Consider the following 26,603-nt stretch of genomic DNA (forward strand, 5'->3'; position numbering starts at 1 on the left):
ACAAAGGAAACGTGTTGACAACGAGCTCATTGAGAATATTTTAGAATCGGCTATTCTCTTAGGTAAGCAATAAATAGTTACGATCTTTTCTATTCAGTGTCTTTACTATCCACGATATATTATACATTATCAAGACTCTTTAGCACTTGGCTGTATATGTTTTTTTTTTAATGACATTATGTCATTATAGTGACATTAGGTCGAAGACTCGTTTAGTTACCGTCGAAGGTATATATTTTGTTATGATTGTAAAATGTAATCTTTAATTTTTTCTTTTTCTCTTTTACATATTAAGAAAAATTTGTATTTAGCACAACACGTGTTATAATATTTTTTTACGCAGGATCTACACACTTATAGACAGATCAGAATTAAAAAATGAATAGTCCTCCTTTAAATTCTATATTTAAAACACAAATGTCAAAGTTATAACCGAGCTGACATTTAATTGAGGCTTTCTCATCAAACTATTATACTGACGTTGAGAGGTATGATTTCTGTTTAATCGCCATTAATTCCGTATCAGACGTCTGTTCACGAGTGTATCAATACACTACGGTCCCATACAAGACAAGTTTAAGAACACTTGAATGCAATACAATCACATTATATTGTTACCAATTATCAATTCTTTTACCGGCAACTGTGGGAACATGGAAAAAGTCAGAAGCTGTGGTTTACAAGAATCAGTAATAGATTGAATTACAATTTTATTTTTTTTGTAAATATTTTTACGGCTCTGGATACGAGTCCTTTTGAGATTACAATTTTATGGTTGAAAATGTTGTCATCAGTTATAAAATTTAAAACTGTTATCCTATTGCAATATGGCAAACTAATTAATAAACGTATTTTGTTTATACTATTAAATTAAGAATTCTTTGAATTTGGATCTTCAAATATATTTAAAAAAAGTAAGTTTTAGTTCGTGAAGATAATATTACAGTTCATAGTTTAGATCTATACGTATAAATAAAACTGAAATTTTAAAACAACTCTTCCGTTTTATTCATAGAATAATTTAAACAATGCCATAAATTATTTTTAGATTTGTCAATCAGTTCGTCCTTCCTGGTTGGACTTTGATGGGATAACCAAATGAATGAGGCGCTCGTAAATAACCGTATAGTTATTATAGATAAAGGGTTCCCTTACAAAATTTAGTAAAAAAATTAATTAAAAAAAGCTTTCATAAAATAAACTGAGTAAAATACTTTTTATTTGGTTATAAGTGATGTAATTTATCAATAGACAGTAACTGTATTTATTCTGAAAATATAATAAACACATGAAATCTTGCCAAACATACCTACGAGAATCCGGTTCAAAAACTAGTTATTAATCAGCTTCCAAATATTAAAAATCGTTATGAGCAGAATTTAAAATAGATTTTGTCATCCTCATAACATATTTTTATTTCTATCACTGTCTATTTTTAGTACAAAATCTATAAATATTTAAGCGTTTCACTAAGAATAACTTCGTATTATTATCAAAAAAATTACGACTGTACTGAAATGAAATTAATTTGAATTTAGGTGCTAAATAAAAAAAACGACTTCATACCGTTTAATATTTGTACATAATTTTGAATATAAATAATATATTTATTTAAAGCGATAGATTAAAAATACGCGCAATTTCAGAAAAATTTATATGTTATTATAAATGCAGATTAATATTTTAAATTATTATGACATTTGAAACAGTCTCCGAATACTTTATAGTTTATATAAATACCTGAATCGCGGGTTTTTTCAATACTATTAATATTTTATTTATATCTATTAAATGTTTTAATTCTATTGTTTTCTTGATAAGTATCATAAATTTTGACTTAAATTAAAATTTTATTTTGTTAATTATGTTTTCTATGATTTTTATAAGACTTACAATTTAAATCATAAAGTATTCGAAAATAATTTTTATTTAATAAATTTAATAATTTAAAATACTGTCTATTTAAATTTTCCACTTTTAGTATTAAAAAAGCTTTTGTGTCAAAATTGACGCTTATTTCTTATTCCGTGACATACATGATCTTTTTTATTATAACAACTACATTGCAAGGTATAAAAAGTAAATAATTATTGTTTTTTCTTAATTTTATTTCATTGCATAAAATTTAAATTAAATTTAAAATTGTTTGTTCTTCGTATGTTATACAAGTTCAATGTTTATTATTAATTTTATTTACTACTTGGCTTTAGGATAGTTAGATATTTTTAAATAAAATAAAACTATACGAGCTTCTTATAACAGTGAGCAGCGAAAAGAAAATATGAAATCTCGCTTATTGAATATCGTTTAATAAACGGTAGCTCTTCTATATTAATATTAGTAAAAAATATAAAATTTATTTCGTATAACAATATTTTATAATATACAAACTCACCTCTCTATCGGCACGTACAAACGCTTGGGAGATTCATTAATATAATTTATCACAAAAAAGTTTGAACCACATACACATGTTACATGATTATTTTTAATCTGTTAAAAAAGGGACGTGCGAGTGTCGACTGTCGCGTTTAGTTCGTCAATCGTCTGTGAGTCGAATAGACTCGTTGGTGCCGCGCGTGTCGGATAAATGGCGGCAAGCACCTGCCAACGCGCATATTGTGGTAATGCACGGGGATGTGCTATGATATCAACGCTTCGCAGATAAAAACAATGCCTTTTGATCGTCTGCTGCTGAAAAACGTCATCATTATAGAATGCAGTCGTAAATAATAAGAATTTAATGAGTTTTGTCACTATAAAATCATTTTGTACCGAACGTTTAAATCATTTTATGGGGTTGTAAACATTTTTGTTCTTAAGACGCTGTGTGGTTAATATATCTAATAAGGAAATAAATATGGCGTGTTTGTTTGTATTTGAAATATATAAATTATAAAGGGAGTTATGTATTGGATTAAAAATATTATGCTTTTTCTCTTCTAGCAATAAGGCTATAAAAGTCCACCATATTCACAATTCATACTAGTCTATTTTTTATTTACATTGAATAAAAGAAATGAAACAAGTGCGAGTCGGTCTCGCCCATGAAGGGTTCCGTAGCAGCAAGTAGATGACATATTATAAAAGTTATTGTAGTGCGTCATAACTTGATCGATGTTTTATAAAAATATAACTTGGTTTTATATAGTGTTTGTATGAACGACACAATTTTATATGCGTTTTTTGAAAATGTATTATTTCTTAAAAAAATAATAATGATATCTCATTCAAACCAATTTTCGTTGAATGTTTCCATTGAATTCTATAGCATATATTTTTTTAAATTTAAAAGTTAGAGGGGGGGGGGGACATTAATTTTTCCCTTTTTTAAGCGTCTATTTTTCAAACAATTGCTTTTGACGAAAAAAGGTTCCAGATACTTTTGTCTTTTTTAAAGCCCTATCCATAAATACCCATCACGTATAGGTTAGCTGAATTTTTTTTTTATCAGTTCCATCTATGGAGTGCCCCTTTTAAATTTTTAAATTTATAAATTTTTATTCAAAATTCAAATAGCGGTTACCAGAATACATCCACCTACAAAGTTTCAACTATGTAGGTTGATGTATTCGGAAATAAGTGGCTGTGACATACGGACGGACAGACAGACATGACGAATCTATAAGGGTTCCGTTTTTTGTCATTTGGCTACGGATCCCTAAATATAAACTATAAGTGTTAAAAATTTTACTTAGAAGCAATAAATGTATAAATCTATGAATTAAGTCACCGAATTTATTCTTCAGTGGATGTATTTTAAACTTTTGTATTGTAAAGTAAATAAACTTAAAAATATGTATATATATATACTGTTAACGTTACATACCTTTTATCATACCATAATACAGTCGTTGTTACGTGAAAAGTACATTAGAATATACAGATGCATAAAGTTATTTAAAATTCTTTAAGAGATTATTTTTTATTATATTTTTTTTTTTTAAGAATTCGAACAGCGGACCACCGGTTTTTTTTTTAAATTCTTTTGGGATTCACATAACAGCTCTTGCCTAATCGGAGGATGTGTTTTCAGTTTTGATAATGTGTATTAATGTTATATATCTCAAATGTAAATAAAAAAGCTATGCGTTTTTTATTTATGTTTAAAAATATATGACTAGAAAATAAAAGTTAAGAAATACATTTAAAACTCTTAGAAAAATTGAAGGTATGCAAAAAGCTAACCTGGCAGCGGTGGGATTCGAACCCACGCCTCCGAAGAGACTGGTGCCTTAAACCAGCGCCTTAGACCGCTCGGCCACGCTACCGATGCCAACATGGTTGAAATTATAAATCGTATTCTAAGAATACTTTACTATACTAATTACAAAAAATTTAAAGGATTTTTTAATTCAAGAAATTTTACATATTTGTATTTCATTTGGTACCGCAGTAATACTTTAGATTGCAGAATTTATTTTATAAGAAATTTCAGTAACAAAATTAATTTTATTCCAATGATCTTTACATAAGTAAAAAATAAGCGAAATATCCAAAATATAATAAATAAATGTCTTGATACAGAAGTTCGTCCGTAATTTTATAATCTGTGGTATACTATAAACTATTAAAGACACGGCTTGTGCTTTGAAAATTTTTTCATACATAAGTTGCATGTAGCCCAAATTAAAGTGTACTATATACAATAACAGACTGGATTGAAAGCTTTCGGCTATATTTTTTTAAATACACTATTACTTAAAATATTATTTAAGGCGAATATTAGCTGCACTATTTTTGGTTTAACAATTTTTTTTATGAACCTATTATGATTATATAGTATAATAGTACGAATAATTATATATATATTATGCTCAGATAAATATATTATTATTTCCAATTAATATTTACAATCAGCAGAGGACATTTCATTTCAATAAAATTAAAAATTATTGTTTTGTACAAACGGTATCGATTTATATTATATTTTAATATCATCAATCGGTTAACGGCAATTGAATTGATCGTAAATTAAAAATATATACATGACATTTATATATATTTACATTTGTTTTATATATAATAGATGGATAATATTAACATAACATAACAAAAGGAAAGTTTTGTGAATAAGACATTTTAACAACTCATGATTAGTGTTGTGCAATGTTTCCGTTAATTTTAAGAAAAAAAAAAAAAACTTATGCTGAATAAATTTAACGATTTCATGCAAATTTCATGCTGTAGGTACACCGATCAAGTTATTCCATTTAAACAGAGGAATTTTTGCATAAAATGATCTGTACATGTTAAACATGCTATTAGGATCTGACGAATTCGTACTAAAGATCTTTCTCATAACATTATTTTGCTATACATTTTTTATAATAAACCTCATTATAGTACTATCTTTACAATGGGTCATTTGATAAACGTAATGCTTTTAAAGCTTCTTAAGGCAGTAAAAATATTATGGTGTATATTTTTTATTAATACAACAGTTCTCAGCCTGTAATCCGATGCATACAGCCAAACTGTCATGTAAGTGACAAGACAGTTAATTTATTTAAGTTTTATGTAACAAAAGTTACTGCTTCACAAATTTCTTTGAAGTGATGCAACTGTTTAAAATTTCATAGAAATGCGCTAAGGTGCTATTTACAAGCGCAATACGTGACTGATTTTAGTTTGTTTAACAGCGAAATTTTGACAAATTATGCAATAAAATGGTTTAAGAATATCAGTTTATATGTAAGTCACTACATTTCACCCTTATCTCATAATAGAATCAATATTTCGCAATTATCAGAGTATAAATACTTTGTCACTTTAAACACTTGTAACAATTTGTTGATATTAATTTTAAATTATTGGAATCGCAAATTATTTAATAGAATTAATTACTTTTGTTATCTTTAAAAAACATATTGTATTACAAATAGTTGGTAAGCAAACATTTTATCAGGAACAGGTTTTTCAGAAAAAGGACTAATGGTTTTCTTAATTTAAGAACAGCGCCACCTAGCGGTAAATAGTACCGATATTGTATAACAAGTACGACTATAATTTAGCTAATCATCACTTCTCAAGTTAATATGCTTTTTTATTAGTAGGGCGGCTAGTTTCAATTCAATGTTATATAGAGGAAATCACCTGGAGTCACTGCCCCGTTATAGACTTTATGATCCCACTCTAAATACATAATTCCTACCGTTTCTGTTACCAATTTTGCAACAAAGTTTTCTTCTAGACGTAATTTTTTTTTTATATTTTTTATAAGTCACTTCTGTATTAAGATTCATTACAATCAATTGTAAAATGAAATAAACCTGTTATCATATAAAATTTACTGATAACAAGTCTGTTTTTATAACCAGCAATGAAGTAGGGAATAACCGCTGTTAATGCGTATGGAATAGGTTCTAGAATCATTTGGGATAATCCGTTTTGAAGTCTTAAAAGATTGTGATTGCTTGCATTGTAAGATAATTTGAACTTTGTATTTTACCCACTTCGGTGGCACTTCGTCGTAATTATTAACAATACATGCTTATTGTGTTTTTTTTTGACTGTGTGCTGCCAGGTTAATTTCGTAATTGTATTTTTGTATTTATAGAACTTTTTAAATGTATGGGAACGCGTACACGAATACGAATAATACCTATCTTGCCTATAATAATCACGTCTTTAATTATTTTGTTTTTATAAATACTTGTATGATTGTTATTAATTGTATTATGTTGTTAACAAACTTTTTAACTATATAATTAAAAAAAAAGTTATTTTAAATGTAATTTAAAAAAAAAATTATTTATAAAATGTACAATTTTAATACTCATTCCAACGGCCCATTAGCTCAGTTGGTTAGAGCGTCGTGCTAATAACGCGAAGGTCGCGGGTTCGATCCCCTCATGGGCCACTTTCTTTTTTTGCTTTTTTTAGACCACTTCTCTTGTAAATAATATTTATTTAAATATAATATACGTAATCAAAAGAAAGGAAACACTTTGAATAAGTCGATATTTATTTGCAATATATCAATACAAGTCCATACGTATATATAAAAATCTCAAATACCAATATTTTATATAAAAATATAAATCCAACCACGTTATAACGATCCAAAGCCTCTTTTAACTATAAAAATAATTGCACAACCGGCCGGTCAGTAAAATATTTACAATATTATTTTCAATTGCCACTATACAGATAATAGTTAAATAACTACAATTACACAATATATACTTATTACGATAAAATTATACATAATAAGAAAATAAAATAAATTGCTTAAAACATAGAAGAATAAATTAAAGGAGACCTTAGAATTTTACATTCTTACAATTTTAGAGAGCTTTGGAAAAAAAAATGTTATTTCGAAAAAAAAAACATTTCCTTCTATAAAATAAAATTTTACAAATTCTAAAAAAAAAAAGATTATGAGGTAAACATCGGTGGCACTTATCCAATTAATAATTATATTCATTGCTACAACTTCACTAAATAAAAATTTATACGAGACTTATTTTCAAAAAAACGTTTTTATATTAATCATATTTTAAATTTGGCTGAATACAGTTAACACCACACCCAAACATTAAGAGCATTCAACCGACTGAACGTAGGAATCTTCTAGATTTGTTATAGAGGAGGCTGAAGCTCGACCGTCCCGGCCAGTGACTATTGATATGACACTCCTGTGTTCCGAGTCACTGTCGCCGCTTAAAATTATATTGGTCTCACCAAGGAAACCAGAATCTATTTGCTCCTGTCTATTTTGGGTTTCGAATTCATTCAGAACTAACCCTTGGAAAGTTTTACTTGGATCGTCAAAGTTCCTGAAGAACACCGAATCAGTCTCAACACTCTCCCCGCCCGATTCACTGTGACCGTCGCACAACGACTCCAATTCGTCTGTGTCCGTATCTATGTGTAAATTGGTGATTTTATTCTTTGCTATCACTTCAGGTGGTATCAGCTTAGGTTTGAGATGCATTAAGTATCTCGCCCTTCTTTTTGATTCGTTCGAATCGGTACTCAGGTATCCCGAGTCTTCGGTGCGACAGAATTTCTTTATATCTACTCGTCTCGGTCTCGTTCTTGACGATCTTCTGCCAGAGCGCCTCGCGTTTAGATTATCGTTTCTCGAGTAAGGCGGGAACCTATCTCTTTCTTCCGATGATCGATACCGGTCACTCGGTGGACTGTTCCTGGGTGTACTGCCTTTAGAATGTGTTTCTGATCCTCTGTTCTTTGGCGGTACTGGAGGTTTGGACTCTTTGCTATCTAAACTTCTTGGTTGCTCTAAATTTTTCATATACGCTGCTAATTCTTGAGTTCCATAGGGAACGCTTCCTCGCCGTTCATAAAACGGACGTACGTCACTTTGATTCGTCTTATTTTTCGCTTCATATATTTGTCTCAGACTTCCTATTTTCCTTGTGAAGGCTGCTTCTGGTGGGCTCTTTTCTTTTTGACAGGCAGGTGCGGTAAGTTTGTGCTTAAAGCTACCGCCGGATTTGAGAAGAATTTTCTCCACACATTTTTTGGTTTTCGTTTCTTCGACTATTCGTTTAGGTTTTCTGTCTAATGTGTCTGGATCGAAGTCTTCGTTATCTTTTTGTCTATTTTCCACCGGAGAGCCACGCACCTGTATCGTTAAGGGTCCCAATTGTTCGACATTATTGTAAATGGGCTCGGTAGGACCGTTAATAAAAATGTCATTTGTACTACTTTTAGATTCAAAACTAATTATTTGAGGAGACACATCACTATTGTTAGGTGCGACTTTAAAATCTCTCCAGCTTCTTGTCAGTCTGTCGCGTTTCATTGAAGTATTTTTTATGATGGACATATTCCTTTGAGATTCGGGTGAATGATCCAAAGAGAATCGCCTCTTTTTAGATAATCTTCTCTCTAAACTGTCACACTCGACTGACTTGTCATTTTCGAGATCCTTTTTGAGATTGTCGGAAAGTAGGTTGTCATCGCTAAAGTAGTGGGGTTCAGCTGTAACAGGAATGACTAATTTCGGTCCCGTCATTGGGGATTTGTTGGGTGAAACGGGTTCAATGCGTTTACACTTATTGAGTTCACGTATTACAGCTTCCATTTTCTTTTTGACTTCCGGCAAAACGGGTTCGACGTCCGCGCTAACGTTAACTTCGACCACATTCATTGGTGGCGGAGGTGGCGGTGGAGCTTCTTCCTTACTCGCCGCGTGCCATAATTGGGTTGACTTTTCGTTTCCGAAGTATTTGCACTTATTGGTATAGCTGTGGATTTGTCATTTATATCTTTGTTTGTGACGGTTAGGTTAATATTTTCCTCCCTCTTCGCTAGATTAACGTTTTCGTTCACTGAAGTTATATTCCTTAAATATTCTTTCACGATAGTTTCAGTGATTTTAATAGTTTCTGAATCTACGTTTCTAGGTGCTTCTATTGGACTGTTTGGACTGACTCTTAATTCTTCTTTACCTTTTGGATCTACGACTCTTGGTGTTCCACTTACTTTTGCGACGGATTTCACCGGTCGTACAAGTGTCGGAGACGGCGATGGGGCTTCGTCTAACCATTTCTGAACAATTCTCTGTTTGTAGTCGTCACTGACACAGGTTTTGCAGGAGTTAGACCTAATGAGGTTTGTAGCTTTATGGTTTTTACCATTATTGTCACAACCGGGACAGCCACCGCAATGTATGGACCTCCGACTGTTTTCACGCTTTAAACTTATCGCGCTAAATCTTCGTCCTCGTCTAGCGCAATGTATGTCCCATCCTAGATCGATAGTATGATATAGCTCTTCTTCAGGTATGTCGGATAATATCGGAATAAATCTCTTCGAAGTCATCTTTTCCTTAGCAACTGACATGACTTCCCTTAATTTGCACAGAAAGTCGATAGCAGCTGGCGGTGGATTCTGTTAAAAGATAAAATACTTATTAACAAATCAAGAATTATTATTATTATTACTATACAATATTCAAAAATAGTTATAATATACGAACCTTCAGATGTTCTACTTCGAAGAACACTGGGTTGAAGTATAACTTTTTCCTTATTATTGGTTCTCCAGTCGACTGTGGTGGTGGGAGCTCTGGCATGTTATTATCCATACTGCAATGAAGTATCGATAGATCTGAATGCGGTGCCTTTTCCAGCTCTGGTGAGGCGGAACGTCTTTGTAATCTTTCGTTGAGGCGTTCGGGTGTCGAAGTCGCTCGTATTGTTGGTCTCGACGGTTTTTTCCTTCTTGAATGGACAACCGCGGACACAACGTTTGAATTTTGACTCTGGAAACACGATAATATGTAAGAATTGTGCAAATAAAAAAAATATGTAGGTATAATAAATGATTACCATTTTCTGAGTATTGATTGATGAAGAATCAAATGTGTCCTCGGTTCGTTCGCTGACATCGGATAGACCAGCCTCACTGTCCAAGTTCATTAATGGATTATTTTTGATTCTCTGCGAGATAATCTGCCTTTAATACATATATTAACTAAACTAAAACACAGTTTTCTTTACAACGTACCATATTATTAATGCTTATTCGTGAATCTATGGTGGAGGCGTTCTCAGTGGAAAGTGTGTTATTTAATTCTGGATCTTTGGTCTTTTTTCTTTGTTTCTGTTTGTAATGAATGTAGAATATGATCCCAGTGGCATACACGAAAACCAACATCAGCACGCACACTCCTATAGCGAGTGATTCTAAAACGCTTAGACCTTGACTTTGTGCAGCCGGCTCCGTGGTCACAGTTTCACCAGCGTGGAATGGTATTGACCTAACATCTGGACAGAAATAAATAATACTTAAAAAACAGCAAAGAGATCTCCAAAACTTCGCCTTATAAATATATAAAAATATAACGTCTCTTTTATATAAAACAATTAAGAATATATTTATTATGTGCCATTTAATTACGTCACTTATAATCTGAATCGCGCTCTTATAATACTGAATGTTTGTTAAATATTTCTATAATTACGTCGTTAAAATCAAAACAACGTTGAACTAAACTTTGTTTGAAATTCGCATATAAAATAACTAGACCTGAAAATCAAGATTTTTGTCGTTTTAGGATGTAATCTTTCATATTTCATTGAGTTTCTCCTTCTATAATTACAATTTGCATAAATAGTTGTTTGTTTGTTACATCGCTTTTAGTATTGTATCTTGTAAGTAATATAAAGATTTTTTAATACCTAGTACAGTGTTATGAGTCACGCCAGCTACCCTGAATGCTGCGCAGGATGTAGCCAGGTGAGTCGGTTTTGGTGCAGAGCAAAGCACGTGAGCAGCAACCAGCCTCCCTTCAAGACGGCTATGGAGTGCTGGAGAACCACGCCACTTAAATAACGATAAGATTTACATTAATAAAAAAAAAAACTAAAAAGTTTTTATTTAAACAATATATAAACATGCGCATAGATAATCTTTTCTGTATTTTGTTTATAATAATTTATAAATAAAATTGTAACATTAGTTTAGATTTTCATTTTAATATCAGTGAACGGAAAAAAGTTATTGATTAATACTTAATCATATGTAACATTTTTAAGTGTACACATTTAAATGAAACTAAGCTTTTCTAATATTAGTAGTTTTATTATTATTTCGTATCTACATGATGAAAGTCACATGTCGTCTGTCAAATGTCAATGATCACGACTGCTGCAAAGGTTCGAAACGTCGGATCATGTAGATATAAAAATATAAAAAAGGCGTAGTGTCCGAAAAATGGTTCATTTAAATGACTAATCCTTATTTTTTTATGTAGTAACATATTTTGAAGACTTAAAATTAAGGTCCCGTCATATTCTATTCCATGGTTCAGACTTTTTTTACGCTATCCGATGAAACTATAAATAACGTTGCATAATAAGTTCCAAGGGGCTTTTTTAAGGAACGTTCTTAACAGACGTATCTCGTATAAGGTGTTGGCGTGTATAAATGTAAACGCTAAATATTTGGACATCTCAAACAAATTGTTTCTTTGACGCCCCCTTATCTCCGAATCTCGGTCCGAGTCGCAACGCCGACATATAACTTCCTATTGAACAGTTAAATTAGGTGATAACATCTGAATTAATACCATACTTTGGATGTGTGCATTAAAATAACTTGGAGATTTCTTAAACGCTTCACGATTTGTATGTAAAGTGTGAATTTAATAATAGTTTTAAAGTCGTCTCTAAAAGCTCTAATTCATTAGTATGTACATAGCGGTTAAATTTCACTTGGTTGTGATGGATGTCAAACTGGAGGCATGCGGGGACAACACAAATGTTACGTGTCGTTCAGATCATTGGCGGTACGCCAGAAGTAAACGACTCCAATGATGATTTCTTTTTCAGTTTCTATTCTGCTGATTTTTTTTATATTTTTCACTGAGTTATAACAAGATCATACAGCTACTAGCTTTTGATCCAGATTTGTCTGCAGATTTTGTTACTTATATAATACAAACAAAAAATAATTATAATATAAATACGTCGTCGGCTTAGTCTTCCGAGCAAATAATTTGAAAAATATTATATATTTTGCATTTCAGACTTAAAATATGAAACAATGTCAACTTATATATATATACAACTCTGTTTGAATGTTCTGGAATTTTTAATTTTTATGTATAAGTGAGAATTAATAGCTTCCAAAAACACAGCCATAACAATAAATTATTATTTTTTACATATATATTAAAATATTTATTCGATACTTAATTAGTAAAGATTGTTTTAAGTGTGTTTTAATAACCCGACTCAGTGGCACGGACGACTTTGTGTCGTTAAAATAATGTAAATAAAACTTTATTTACATGTGATATATAAATAAAAGATAATACGTTCACGATTTTCCTTAAACGTTTGTGAATAAAGATATTTATATGTGTGTAACTAACTATATGGCGATATATCATTAGCTTTGTATAGTAACTTTTTGTCTTTGTTAATTCATATCAAAATTTACCTCTGAGTTTACGAATAATAATTAATTTATAATCTCTGACAAATAAAATGTCCACATCACAACCAGACCACCAAAATATGCTTTTATTTTGAGTAGCGTTTATGTAGATGTTTTATCAAAACAGTAACATTCGCGATGGACGATAAAGATTTTACGATTCTACCGAAACCGATTCTATATTAAGTTGTACACGGATCCATAATACTGGATGCGGCATTAGCATTAATATTATTAATCTTTTAATACGAGATAATTTTATATTTATCATAAATATGTAACCCTGTTTTATGTTGAAGCAATGAAGATTGTATTAAGAGATCGTTACCAGCTCTGTTGACATATCCAGATATACAAGATCTTTGTCCACATATCGGTTAGGTTTACTTAAGATGTGCGTTTGTTTTTAAGTTTCATTTCCAGAATAACTTAATTGACTATCCACCTGATAAGGTAGCCAATAAATATATGGAAAAAGTGCCTTATTTTTTACAATAACTGACTTTGTTCATAATATAAAGAAAAATAACGCTTTTTTAATAAACAACCTGGGTGGTAATTCAATTAGGATTAATATTTAACGTAAGACACAATGATGATAATATTCTTCAAATACTAATTATAATAAGATGCACTGTAAAATTTTGGTCGTCATGAGAATTTAAATTTTATAAACTTGTAGGAACGGTTCCATAAAAATCGAAAGTATATTTTTATCTGCACTATTTTGTCTAAACGTACCAAATAAAAAAAAATAGATGCGTTCTATAACCAGCTTTTGAGGGTCACTCTAATACTAATCCTGGCTGTGACAACTATATATAGAGCATAATATAAATTGTTTTGTATAAACACATTAACATTTAACTGGAGACGGGGAAGGTATTTGATTATACTCAAATCAAGCCATAACAAGGAGTTTAAATAATAAAACATTCTCGTTTTTTTAACCACCTATGATATAGGATGTGATATCTTTTAGCTTGTAGGTAATACTTTAAAAAACTAACTCCATCTCCCCTACTACAAGTTTCCGACTGCAAACTAAATTCATTCATTTCCCGGTTTTCATTCTCACGCCGACTCTGATATTATCATTCATATATCGATAAAAAGCTATGAGCTATTTAGTTGCAAATTTTGGTAGGGGTAAATGTTAGTGATCATTAGATCCTTACTTGTAAGTAAGTGCTGCCCTCATCTCTGTAAAGACCGAATGGTACGTCGTTGTCAATCACATCCCGCAGCGTCACCCAACCAGTCGGAGACAGGTATTGAGCGCTTGTTACAGCACAGATAGCTTCCTCGACGTCTAAACACAATGATAACATTCTTAAAAACATGTTATGTCTATTATTATGACTTATAAATTTCAAGCTTAGTGGAAATAAGAAATAGAATTTTATTTATAAATTCAACACTCATGATAAGTCCGATATGGTCTAGTGGCTAGGATACCTGGCTCTCACCCAGGAGGCTCGGGTTCGATTCCCGGTATCGGAATTACTTTTTATATATATTTTTAAAATCTTAAGTATATTATAATATTATTTATTTATTTTTAAACTAATTACTTTTATCGATTCATTGAAAATTTCATTTGAATATAAAATTAAGTGACAATACTTATCTAAAATGCTGTAAATCACACACCTGTAAATATAATTTCTTTCGAAGGATAAATAATCTGTCCTTTTAAAGGCAGAAACACAAAAGGTATTTGGGGTTTGTTCGTTCCACGTCCGAAACTTGCCATTGGACATTCTGAAACGAAAAAAAAAAATACAAATCAATCAACTCATTGAACAATTACATCAAAACAAACAGTTATAACACGCCATTGTCTTCTAATAGTTAAGAGGAAGTTATTACACACAATAACATACAGGCATAGTATTTTAAGTTCAGCGTACACCCGACCCCGCATTGTAATGTCAAGCTCGTATGCCCATGTATAATGTATGATCTCATTTGACAAGCACTTTCCACTTTCTTTTTAACTCAGTATATAATCATATATTAAATGTAACCACTTATATATATGTATATATTAAAACTTGATCTTTACATATCCTTTTAATTTAACTCTCTTTCTAATCTTATCTCTTTTTAAATGTCAAAGAGGTTAAGTATTTTATCAAGTTGGAAATGAAATTAAATGTATCTAATGTGTATATTTTTAATAAAAATCGTGTTACAGCATGCGAGAATATTCTAAGAGGCGACTGTAATTTGTTATCGTATTAAATTCACGATTTATAAGAATAACTTATCTGTTAGAAATAATTCTCACGCTGCCTTCAATGAGCTAACAACAGTTTGATAGAAAACTGTATCATAAAGAGGTTATGATAACTCAATAATATAAAGATTATAATCAAGATGAATAGTAAAGAAATATTAATTTCGTACACAGTTAATGTTGGGGAATTAATAACTATTTTTTATAAAGTAAGGTTAAGTAGATGTTAAATTTATTGCGAATTATTTAGAGCCAAATTATTCAATAAATCCCGTTTTGTAATTATAATGAATATATTATACTGTTATATATCAAACCTACTCTTTTACTATTTACTTCAATTACTTTACTTTCAAATTTTTATTTTGATTTTTTTTCCAATTTTCCTAAACCTTAAAATTATCAGTTTATCTTTAATTAAATGTTTTGAAAATTTTTACAAGTGAAAAAAAATATTTTTTACGAAAATTCGATTAAAATTTAAATATTTTTGACGGAACTTTCTAGAATATTTACCATCAATATGGTTGACACATGTCCTCTGATCCTCCCTAAAGGCTGGCGTTTCACGGCGACATTGACAAACACAGCTATTGCCGCTTCCCAAAGACGCTAAGGCGGTACCACGAGAGACCTCCATGCATCTAGTTAAACCACAATGAGGACCTTAAAACATAAAAAAATATTTCAAATCTTGAAAGAATTTCATAAATATCATTTTACAAATTATTATTATTTGTTGTTTATTAAACTGTTTAAAAAAATAAAACCATTGAGGTTTTTCATACTAATCGGTTCTTAAATTTCGTGATCAAGTAATTTCTGAATATAAGTATTTCCTGTTTTACAATTTGTTTGAATTAGTTTTCTAAATACTTGGACAAATTTCTATAATGATCATATAAAAATATTTTCTTAATAATATGTGAAAATATTCAGCTTACCAGCCAAAGAAAAAATATCTCCATTCGCGAATCGTGTGACGTTGGCTAACGCCATCTCTCCTTCAAAAGTTAAAGCGTTCGGTATAGTGAACATAAGAAGAAGTAATATCGCCATCTCTCGGTAGTTTTAGCAAACACTTTAGAAAGCAGTTGGTTTTTTAGTGTTAACCATGTTCTCTAGATGTCACTGTTCTCAACGAATTAAATAGTTTAGAATGATTTCGGAATCCATGTTCAATTATTATAATCAGTTTTAATTATCGTTGCTTAATATGATCATTGTTTTTACTTGTGTATTGATTCACCGACAAAAACACTTCCTTTACCTGAAACAGGTTTTTTAAAATTATTATTTAATAACGAGAAACCCACGATCACGCATATACAGACACACGATTTACAAAAATCTAGGTAAATCGTTAACAACTTTTATTCTTTATTTTATTATGTTATTTATATATTAAAAATTACAATGAAGTAAAATAAAATCATAAAAATATTTTCATATATCTATTTTGAATTGGATGAAAGTCATAAGTAGAGTATTCAATTGAATTAATTAGTATTTAAACATACCTACCATTTATGTTAATCAATATCCTATAGAAACTGACTTTATTAACTTAATTGTTACGCATTCGCAAATATTTCCGTTCTACAAAATATCAATTATTCTTAAAATTCTAACCGTTATATTTATATATTTATTAGCTATATAATAAATATTAATTTATACTTTATTGTTTTTTTAATTATTACTTAATATAATTCATAAGCACTTGTACTCTTAATCATTGTTCAGAAACGTCCGTATTCAAATTCTGAACGAACATTGATTCTACAAACCTATTAATAAACAGATGTCATTACTGTCAGTTATTTAACAGACGGGCGGTGCTAACAATAAGTATGTTTATAACCTTTTTAATAAAACATAAGGCAATTTGAGAATGGACAGATTATAGACACATTCATCGTTTATTGTGAATAATTTAAACTAAAGGTTTATCTATAATCTTTGTTGACATTAATGTTTCGGCAGAGGTCGCTACCAGCCATTGTGTTGTCAAAATTCACACATAATTTACCGGGACATAAAAGTTGACAAATTGTTTTATGTTTTTTGTATAAAATCTCTGATCATCTGTTACTGCTGTTGTTTGATATTCTGTTCTTCGCGGCACATTACTTAACCTTTGTTAAAAATTATTTATGTATAAGAAAATTTCGATGTTTTGTATTAAATAAAAACATATCTATTCATCCATCAGCCTTTGTTGATAGATGCGTTTCTGTCAACAATTTTTTTTAATAGCCTCAAAATTTATTATGTCAGACTCAAAATTACAAAAATACGAAAACGAATATATCGCGCAAGTTTTTATAAGAAGTAGAAGTTCTTGTAATGTTTCACACGTTTTAGGTTCTATTAATACAGGTCAAAGGTCACGTGCTATAACACATAAAAGATTTTTTAAATTCCGAGTCGGATAGTCGGTCGGATACAGTTATAATGGCCATTAAACTTTAATAGTAGATCACGGGTTCTCTTGAGATTCGATGAGATTGAAAATTAATATGAGATGAAAATATCGGTTTTTAAAACAGGATGTAGGTACTTCACACAAAATTTCTGTTCCGTCCATTTATAAGATATTATCTGAAGTATAAATTTAATACACGATTTTCAATAAATCTTTGTATATCATATTCTATATTATTTTTACTGATATTTTATAGATATAGTACCTACTTTGTCCTATATATTTATTTTCTACTAGTTTCGGATTAATCCAAATGACTATAAAAGATAATGATCGATTGCCATTATTAGTATCTTATAAAATTATTCAATCAGAAACTTTCTCGGCCGAAGCCATTAGAAAAAAAAAATATAAATGAATTAATCCACAACATTATGCCCAAACTTCACCTAAATATTTCGCGTAATGTTACCAGTTAATATTCATAATTACCCACGTGTAAGTCACCTAGCGGGTGAATCTATGGTAATATAGACAGCGGATAAATTTATAATGCCGTTTCGAAGTATATTACCATTTAGTTGTATATGAGTTCAGTCCCAAATACAATATGGCGGAGTTTTTAAATTATGGTTTTATTCAAATTAATACGCATTTATCTGTCAATATTATTATTTTCTGTGTCAATTCGTAAGCGATATTCTTATGTTTAACATATTGTAATGGCTGGCAACCGTAAAAGTAGCGAAATTAATATAAATGATCACTAAATAAAAACAATCGTGAGACTTTACTCATGTTTTATTTACATATTTGATATATTTTTTCATATATAATTATGTTATGAAGTGATTATTCTAAACACTTTCTCTGAAGTGACGTTCAGAAAGCCTTTGTCACGATGTAACTTACTATTAACTTGTCATTGTTTTTTTTTCTAAATAAGGTTATTGAAAAGAGGTTCTCATTGCAATTTCATTTATATATACATGTATATAATTCAATAAACATATTCTTTCTAATTTAAATTTAAACGAACACAGTTTTGTAGTTACAATTCAGATACTGGATTGAGTTTTATTACTCGTGAAATACCTAACTCTTTAAATTAAGAGATTCATTTATTAAATGCCATAATTTATAACAATTATAATAACCTTCTTTTAATATAACGGATTAAGTTTTTTTTTTCCCGTAAAATCCATAAAAATATAATTGCATCTTTGTCTATGAGGTGTTAATTTACCTAAATTAAATTTTACTCGCATAGACAATTTTTTTTAGTACTGTCAACATCAAATTTTAGAGTGCATTTGTTCAGAAATAAAATAAAATAAAGTTAATAAAACAAATTTAATTTATAACTTTATTAATATATCATTATAAATTGAATTTACTGGTATTCATAATGACATTTATATCACATTGTTTTCATTGAATAAAACCTGCCCTGTGACTAAAAATGAATCTATACAGATTTGATAGTCTATGGTAATTTATACTGTACAAAAGAAGATTCTTAGAAGTACACAAAAGTGGGAGAATCGCAAACAACATTCTTTTGTAAATGTCTGTTATTTTGTTCCCGCTAGTCGGATCGTTCCTTTCATTACGATAGTATTACGAAACTATGTAAAGATTTAATACGTTTTAATGAGCTGATTTCACGTAATACGATTACAGTATCATACATAGTGTTTACGGATACAGTTCGTTTTACACTATAAGTAACGGTTCTTGTCAAGCACTATCGAATAGTTGCTATAAAGTTTTCTCAAACAACCAATATTTTTATGTCATCCTAAAACTTGCTGATAAGTATTTTTCCGATGTAAATAAGTACGAGATACATTCCGATATCTTTCTCCTTGATATGAAATTAAAATTAACATAAAAAGTCAAAGAAACTTCAAGAATTTGTATCATAAAGTCCGTAATAAGCTATTTAGTTTTTGACACATTCATAACTGATACATCTTTTAGTCAAATGACTTTCCGTTCATCGTGATATAAACGTCATCGTAAAATATAATTATAATATATATTTTTTAAATAACTGGCAGACGGATAGAGCGCAAACAACTTTCGAACTGAGGTGAAATATGATGTTAAAAACGAGAACTTAGCTGTTCCGCGACTCCGTTCGCTATTTTTTGGTTGTTTTAAAAGCAAATTATATAAAATTTTTGTCGATAAGCTGTCTGTTGGGTTGTTTTGAAAAAAATTACTGAACAAACAGGTTGTATAACACAAAACCGTGTGTCTAGGATATAAAAAAGTTAAATATAAATTAAGTTTTGACGTTTGAAATAGACATTTAAATCATATTTTTGTGTATATATATATTTTTTTAGCTTTTAACGAATACAAGCTTTAATAAGGATCATAAAGTTATTAATATTCTTGATTTCTATATTTATATTTTTGATATTAAATGAATATTTTATCTCTAATGACGTAATGATGAGTTTTTATTGAAAAATATGCCTCTAGCAACGTTATAACTTATAACTCATGTAAGTGCCTCGGGAATTTTATTGATTTATTTTTCTTTTACCGCTAAATAAATCGATTATTGAATACACTGAGTCATAACAAAAAGTAATTAATTTAATGGTAAAAGTAATTAATTTTCTTCTAATCTAATAAAAGCAAAGAAACTTATAAAATAAAGCGAAAATACAATTTATTTCCGTGTCATCGCTATTATTTTAATACGTAACAAAGAAACAATCTTTGTAACGCGTAAGTATGTATTATAAAAATTATATGGCATTTCCATCTGCTTTTCCTACAACAAACGATAATTCAGTCTCCTTAATGTTAAAATGAGGTCCTATATGCAATAAGAAACGTCACGTCTTATATTGACTAATCTGTGGTAATACGTGTTTCTATTTTGCTCTATATTTTCAACTTCGAATCGTTGTCGTTTTTGTATACACCGGATACAGATTATATTTCCAATGACATTTCGATTTCGAGAATAACTTTAACAGAAACAATTGACATAAGCAATCTTCAAGATTGTTTGTATTTGTTATACCGTTATAATTCAATAAACAAAACCACTCGCAGCCTATATACCTATTTATCTGAAGAATTCATTTCTGATAATTTAAATATTTTTTTTATTTTTTGTTATTAATTCTCACTTCAAAATTAAATAACATATATAATATTTACATATTACTACAACTCCGCATTCCTTGCATATTTTTTGTGGTAACCCTAAAAGTTAATTGGAACACACAAAAAAAGCCTTTCAACTTTTGATTAAGTTATGGAAATCTTGAATTTATTGTAAACGATTTGAATATTTCTCTTTTAAATTAATACGCTGCTTTTATACGTTAGCATAATGATTTAAAAACATAAGATGCAAAGATCTAATGTTTAAACTTTTAATTTTATATTTCTGACAGGAATTGAATTGTTTACGTAAATTTAGAATGAGTTTAATAAAAAATACAAAGAATCAGTTTTAACATTTAACGATCTATCAATACTGACACGTAACCCCAAACACTGTCAAGTACTATTGGATGGAGTGGATAAATTCTGTGAGTGGACGAATGGATTGAGGACAAAACCAAATAAATGTCACTGTCTGTGTCTCGGTAGGCGGAATACAAGATACACCTCATACCAGCCGGGATCATCGTTAGGCGGTCAGTGTGTTTCTACGGTAACGAAAAATGCACCATTTAAATTTCTCGGTCGTAAGATTGATAACATTGGTCTTACTGTATCCTAGAAGAAATAGTACATAGCTTATTAAACGATCTCAACAAGGGAGATAACTAAACGATCGGAAACATCAAAAAGCTTGGATCTTTGATAATTACCTAAGATCTTGTGTAAATTAAACTTTCCTCGTCTATGATTTTAATAAAACTCATTTATCAAAGTTAGATGCAAGCTTCATAAAGATGTTGAAGTTGTGGCTGGGGCTCGCGCTATCGGCTGATTCGTCACCTTTATTCGGGGTTGCAATAGATTCGGAATGAGTCTGAAGAGGCCATCGGAGCTCTACAAATACCTCAGAACTTCCAAGAGACATATTCTGGGGAAATCAAATGATGACGTCGTTACATCACTACAAAAAGACAAAGATGTCCCAGAGCTAAAGTCAAGACTCCGATTCCATAAACAGTTTAACAGCAGTATCGAAAAAACTTGCTATATCTGCGGGAAGGCAGTTGGAATTGCTAAGCATTTGCTCTTTTGATGTAGGGTCTCCCTAGATAGCGCTCAATAGTCGCGTCGCCACGATATGGGTTTTAGAAAACATACATGAAGCGGTTTGTCTTTCGGTAGCCAGAGCGCAAAAAGAAATAACCACAAGCAAGCTAACAATAAGTTTTGTGAGGGAAGTCACTAGGACTACATAATCAAACGTCAAGCCTTACTCTATCCTTCAAGCTGCTCCGGATTAGACTATAATCATGGATACGTATGAGAAAGAATATACAATCACAGAGGATATTTGTGAGTCGGCGTCCTAACCAGAAATATTTCTGAATTCGCCAATTTAAAGTGCGTTGTGTTATTAGATCTTACGGTTGTTTATATAATACTGACATGATAAAATTTCAGATGAAATATCGATATAAAAGTATCTAGTTACTATGCAGTTTTTAATATGCTAATAGTGAGGTCTATGACTTTCGCGAGTATCCATTTAAATAAAACTAATATTTTTCGGATTAACTACGCGAATTTTATTATTTTAAACATTAAATAATCCCGAAGTTTCTATTACTTTTCAGCAACCGTGATCACGAGCAGACGAGATGTCATTGACCTTAAAAATAATATTCGCGTAGTAAATCCGAAAAATATTAGTTTTATTTTAATATCCTTCTCAGCATTTGTTACTCGAACAGTATATGAAATGTCCTGACGTATAGATTCTGATGATTTTGACATTTGTTATTTTGATTTTGACAGAAATATAGAATGAGGTCGGACTTATGTGGTTATTTTTATTCTATATTCAAGCTAATCCCTGTTCGTATTCCCTACATTCTAGAAATTGGCAGAATATATTGTGCAAGTTTTTGCAACAAACCCATATATATTGTATGACAACAAGAGTATGTATTGTGATAATTAATTAACTGATAATTAATTAACTATAAGGGTGCGGCAGTCAATATGAACTTTGAACTATTAAGTGTAATACATAATATGCTGTTTATATATGTATGTATATGTATTATACAAATTTATTTTTTAAGGAAAGCAAGATGTATACGTTAAGCCCAATACTGAAGGTAATCCTTGACGAGTGAGAAAAAACGATGACAAAACAATGAGAATATATAAACCAACAGTATATTCAAAGCCACGTCTATAATCCAAGTAAAAGCTCTTACAACTTAACAATAATCAAACATTGCCCGTACATGGAATAAATTCTCAACTAAAAATTGTTTTTCCAACAACTCTTCAATGAGCACATAATATTCGTATACATGAATTTAGTTTTATATGAAAAAGATATTAAACATCTATAAATATACCGACAGTTAAACTGGCAAAAGATTCGAGCTATAAAATAAAACAACTTTTATCACAGGGTGTGCTTGTTGATTATAGTTTTGACCTGTAACCTATCTACTGTTTATTACCCAACCTCTATTTTCAAAAAAAAATATTATTATATTCTATTGTAACTAAATATTTTTATTATTATAATAAATACAATTTGAAAAATACTTTAGCAATTTATTGGAATTATAACATCCTGTATTTTAATATATCACATTTTCCTGTACGCTTACTTCAAATTTGCATCGTCTTACAACGTCTCAGCGTAAACAGTTCTAATTCAAAAATCTTCTCACATAGTACTCCAAGCGTAGGTTATCGATAAACAGGAAACGCTACTTATATAGTGTGATGCTGCAAACTTGTGCTAAGCATGATGTTATTTGGTCTCTTACAAGAAGATATTTGTTATAACGTATAAAATTTGTTAAATTCCTTATCTGAAATGCCCTTATTAAATATTAAAAAAAATGGGGTATTCATATTTGCTAGCGAGGTCGAGACTGTAACTGTCTTCGTCTAAATAATAAATTTTTATTGAACATATATAAAATTTAACAATCAAAATTCACATTTTTATTTATTTTTTCTTGAAAGTGTTTTGGATTTTCCCATGGTCGATTTAAAATACATTTAGGAATAGCAACTAATAACTGTTAACTAATAGGTACATGACATAAGCTAAATATGTAAGTCGTTTGTTTCCTTCTATCTAAATGAACACACACACACACACACACATATATATATACTGATTCAAGATGTCGGCAGAATAACAAGTGATCCATAATGACGTCTAAGACTTTCGAGAGTTTTATTCATTTAAATGAAACTAATATTTTTCGGATATATTACGCGTGCTTTTTTTTTGTCAAAAGCTACTTACTCCTTACGTTTCGGTTACTTTTCAGCAACCGTGATCAAGGGCAGACGAGGTGTGAAAGTCTGTCAGTTGTTCCTGTTATTTAGCACCTACCGCCATCAATTTCTTAATTTTCTGGCGTACAGCTCTGAATGCCGGCAGAATGCGCTTACTGTGTCATGAGGTCCTGCGGTGTGGTCACGGACATGGGATTTTATATTTTTAAGGAGGGGGTCACAGCTGTTGGATAGATTCCAGCCATATTCTCTATTGAAACTGGGATATTTTTAAATCTCAATAGCCTCGTGGATTAACATTCGTATATATCTTTCTTCACGTGCGAGGATTTGTGGTTTTTCAAACCGAATATAGTGACGTGGTTTGTCCATTGTCCACGATGATAAATAACAGGAACAACTGACAAAAATTCACATCTCGTCTGCCTAGGATCACAGTTGCAGAACAGTAACCGAAATTTCGGGAGTATGTAGTTTTTTTACAAAAAAAAGCACTCGTAGTATATCCGAAAAATATTAGTTTCATTTAAAAGTGATCCGTGTTTAAAAAAAAAAAACACAAAAAACTAATCAAAAAAGTGCTATTATATTTTAACTGGCCAGTATGTATCTAACCTACAGTTAAACGGTTTTTTTAATGTCATATTTCACGTATCAAACATTTTTTATACGAACAACCAGTCACTGCTTCTTTAAACGTCTGTAATAAAAAGTTATATATTACCAACGATTTATTGGATATGTTTTATTATTATAATAGATATTAGTTGAACTGGCAACACATCACAATACTATATCCGACGAATGTTCTAAGCTGCAATAAAAATTAATATACAAAAATAATACATGTACATTAATTTTATTGGTTAAGATTCCGTTAAGTGAGCCAAGTTTATATGAATATTTTAAAACAGTACGTCGAACTCATCCTAATAGCTGAGATTGCTTTGTGAAGTGTATTTTTTTGTTTTCTTAACATTCTTTTTTTTTATTGAAAACTATGGCATCTTAATATTCTGAAAACTTCAAATTTACACCGGTCTGATTGTGAGACATTTTTTTTGGCAACACGCAAATAATTTGCTATATTAAATTAATGAACATTTAATACGGGAATATCAAGAAAAAATTGTACGTATCTTATTATGAAAAAGTTAATCTCATTTTATTTTTTTGTTGTATGAAGATTTCACACAATTGTATCTAAGATTTTCGCGAGTACTCATTTAAATGAAACAAAGCTTCTGTGATAAAACTTTTAAATAATGTTATATTTTGATTATATTTAAGAATTATTATTTTATTATTATTTAATTGCATTATTAATACCATTATTATTAATATAAAATAATACGTAATAATAAATATAACATATCCGAAAGCTAAAACAGATTTATCTAGTAGGATAGCCATTGACAAAAACTATATTATTATGAGAAATATAACAAAAAGAGAATTAATAAAAATTACCAAAAAACAAACTACGATAGATATAAATTTGAATAATGATCCAATATTTTATTTAGAAAGCTTTTTATTGCAAAATCTTGTTAGTTCGATATTTTATGGATTTATTGTCAATTTCTTTTTTGACACTGAAATTTATATATAAAAAAAATCACTTACCTAACGGATATGTCACTAAAAAGTTTTATTGCACAAGCACAGATAACATAAATCCAGAGAGCGCGAAATGATATCAGTGATGATAGCACAACGGCCTTGGGACTAATGAAATATCTCGTTCTCCCGCCCTACGCTAAGAAGGTTACCAATACAAAGATGCGACCGCTTGAATAAGGTTAATGTAATTTGTGTAGGGCGCTCAGCTGGAACTTATAAACATCTAGTTTTAATTAATTCGGTAATGTTCGGTGTTTATTTTATTATAGATAATGTCAAATAGTTTTTAACCTTTTTAATTTAAGCAGATCGAAAATGTTTTATGATTAAATATTTCAAAAACAATTAGAACAAGAAAAAACTAACACAGACGAAGTAGGTTGAAAAGCGATCTTTATCTCGGTTTTGGACGTCAGTAAATAATTACGTACTGATTTGTCGCTCATGAACTTATCTTTTAAAGATTTCTTTTAATGAAATGTAAAAAAAAATATACATTTCTAATAATAACTTTTTTAATTTTTTTTATTTTGTGACGTATTATAAATGTTGTCTGTTTACAATATAAATATATATATATATATAATAAACATATATATATATATATATATATATATATATATATGTTTATTTAAATCACAAAAAACAGATCAGTCCTGTTATTTTCGTGTTTTGAAAACGATTTATTTAAACTAATAGAATTAGGACTGTATAATATAAGAAATGATTTAAGAGATCTGTCAGGGCTTCGATTTTATAAACGATTTATGGACACAATAACACAAGAAAAATACATACGTTAACATATCATTATATCAATACCTAACTTGTGATTAGATTTATTATAAGAAAGAACATGGTGTCTAATTAATAATACTCATAAAAAAATATATATTTTTTCTAAGTTAATTCTTAGATAATATTATATTTGAGAGTATATTTAATTCGGTAATTCAT

At 29.9% G+C, this 26,603-nt stretch overlaps 2 protein-coding genes and 3 non-coding genes across 5 annotated transcripts in view; 2 read left to right on the forward strand and 3 right to left on the reverse strand.

Moving 5' to 3' along the window:
* The window catches only part of LOC116771830 (uncharacterized), a 44,352-nt gene extending 41,717 nt beyond the window's left edge, over nt 1-2,635 (reverse strand). The window contains exon 1 of the mRNA XM_032663809.2: nt 2,396-2,635. The gene's annotated coding sequence lies outside the window, so the exon portion shown is untranslated. The remainder of the gene's footprint in view (nt 1-2,395) is intronic.
* A 1,554-nt stretch (nt 2,636-4,189) lies between these two features.
* Trnal-aag (transfer RNA leucine (anticodon AAG)) lies at nt 4,190-4,271 on the reverse strand. The gene has a single exon. It is a non-coding gene; the product is annotated as a tRNA-Leu (tRNA).
* Nucleotides 4,272-6,788: 2,517 nt separating this feature from the next.
* Nucleotides 6,789-6,862, forward strand: Trnai-aau (transfer RNA isoleucine (anticodon AAU)). Its single transcript has one exon. It is a non-coding gene; the product is annotated as a tRNA-Ile (tRNA).
* Nucleotides 6,863-6,955: 93 nt separating this feature from the next.
* Nucleotides 6,956-26,603, reverse strand: part of LOC116771831 (uncharacterized) — a 35,218-nt gene continuing 15,570 nt past the window's right edge. Inside the window, 10 exon segments of the mRNA XM_032663811.2 lie at nt 6,956-9,144; nt 9,147-9,864; nt 9,953-10,237; nt 10,305-10,415; nt 10,483-10,742; nt 11,157-11,301; nt 14,097-14,230; nt 14,572-14,682; nt 15,677-15,826; nt 16,105-16,430. Coding sequence (XP_032519702.2) covers nt 7,541-9,144; nt 9,147-9,864; nt 9,953-10,237; nt 10,305-10,415; nt 10,483-10,742; nt 11,157-11,301; nt 14,097-14,230; nt 14,572-14,682; nt 15,677-15,826; nt 16,105-16,219 — 3,633 coding nt within the window. The 5' untranslated portion in view covers nt 16,220-16,430 and the 3' untranslated portion in view covers nt 6,956-7,540.
* Trnae-cuc (transfer RNA glutamic acid (anticodon CUC)) lies at nt 14,350-14,421 on the forward strand. The gene has a single exon. It is a non-coding gene; the product is annotated as a tRNA-Glu (tRNA).

This window comes from Danaus plexippus (assembly GCF_018135715.1).
Source record: "Danaus plexippus chromosome 16 unlocalized genomic scaffold, MEX_DaPlex mxdp_23, whole genome shotgun sequence".
Lineage (NCBI taxonomy): Eukaryota > Metazoa > Arthropoda > Insecta > Lepidoptera > Nymphalidae > Danaus > Danaus plexippus.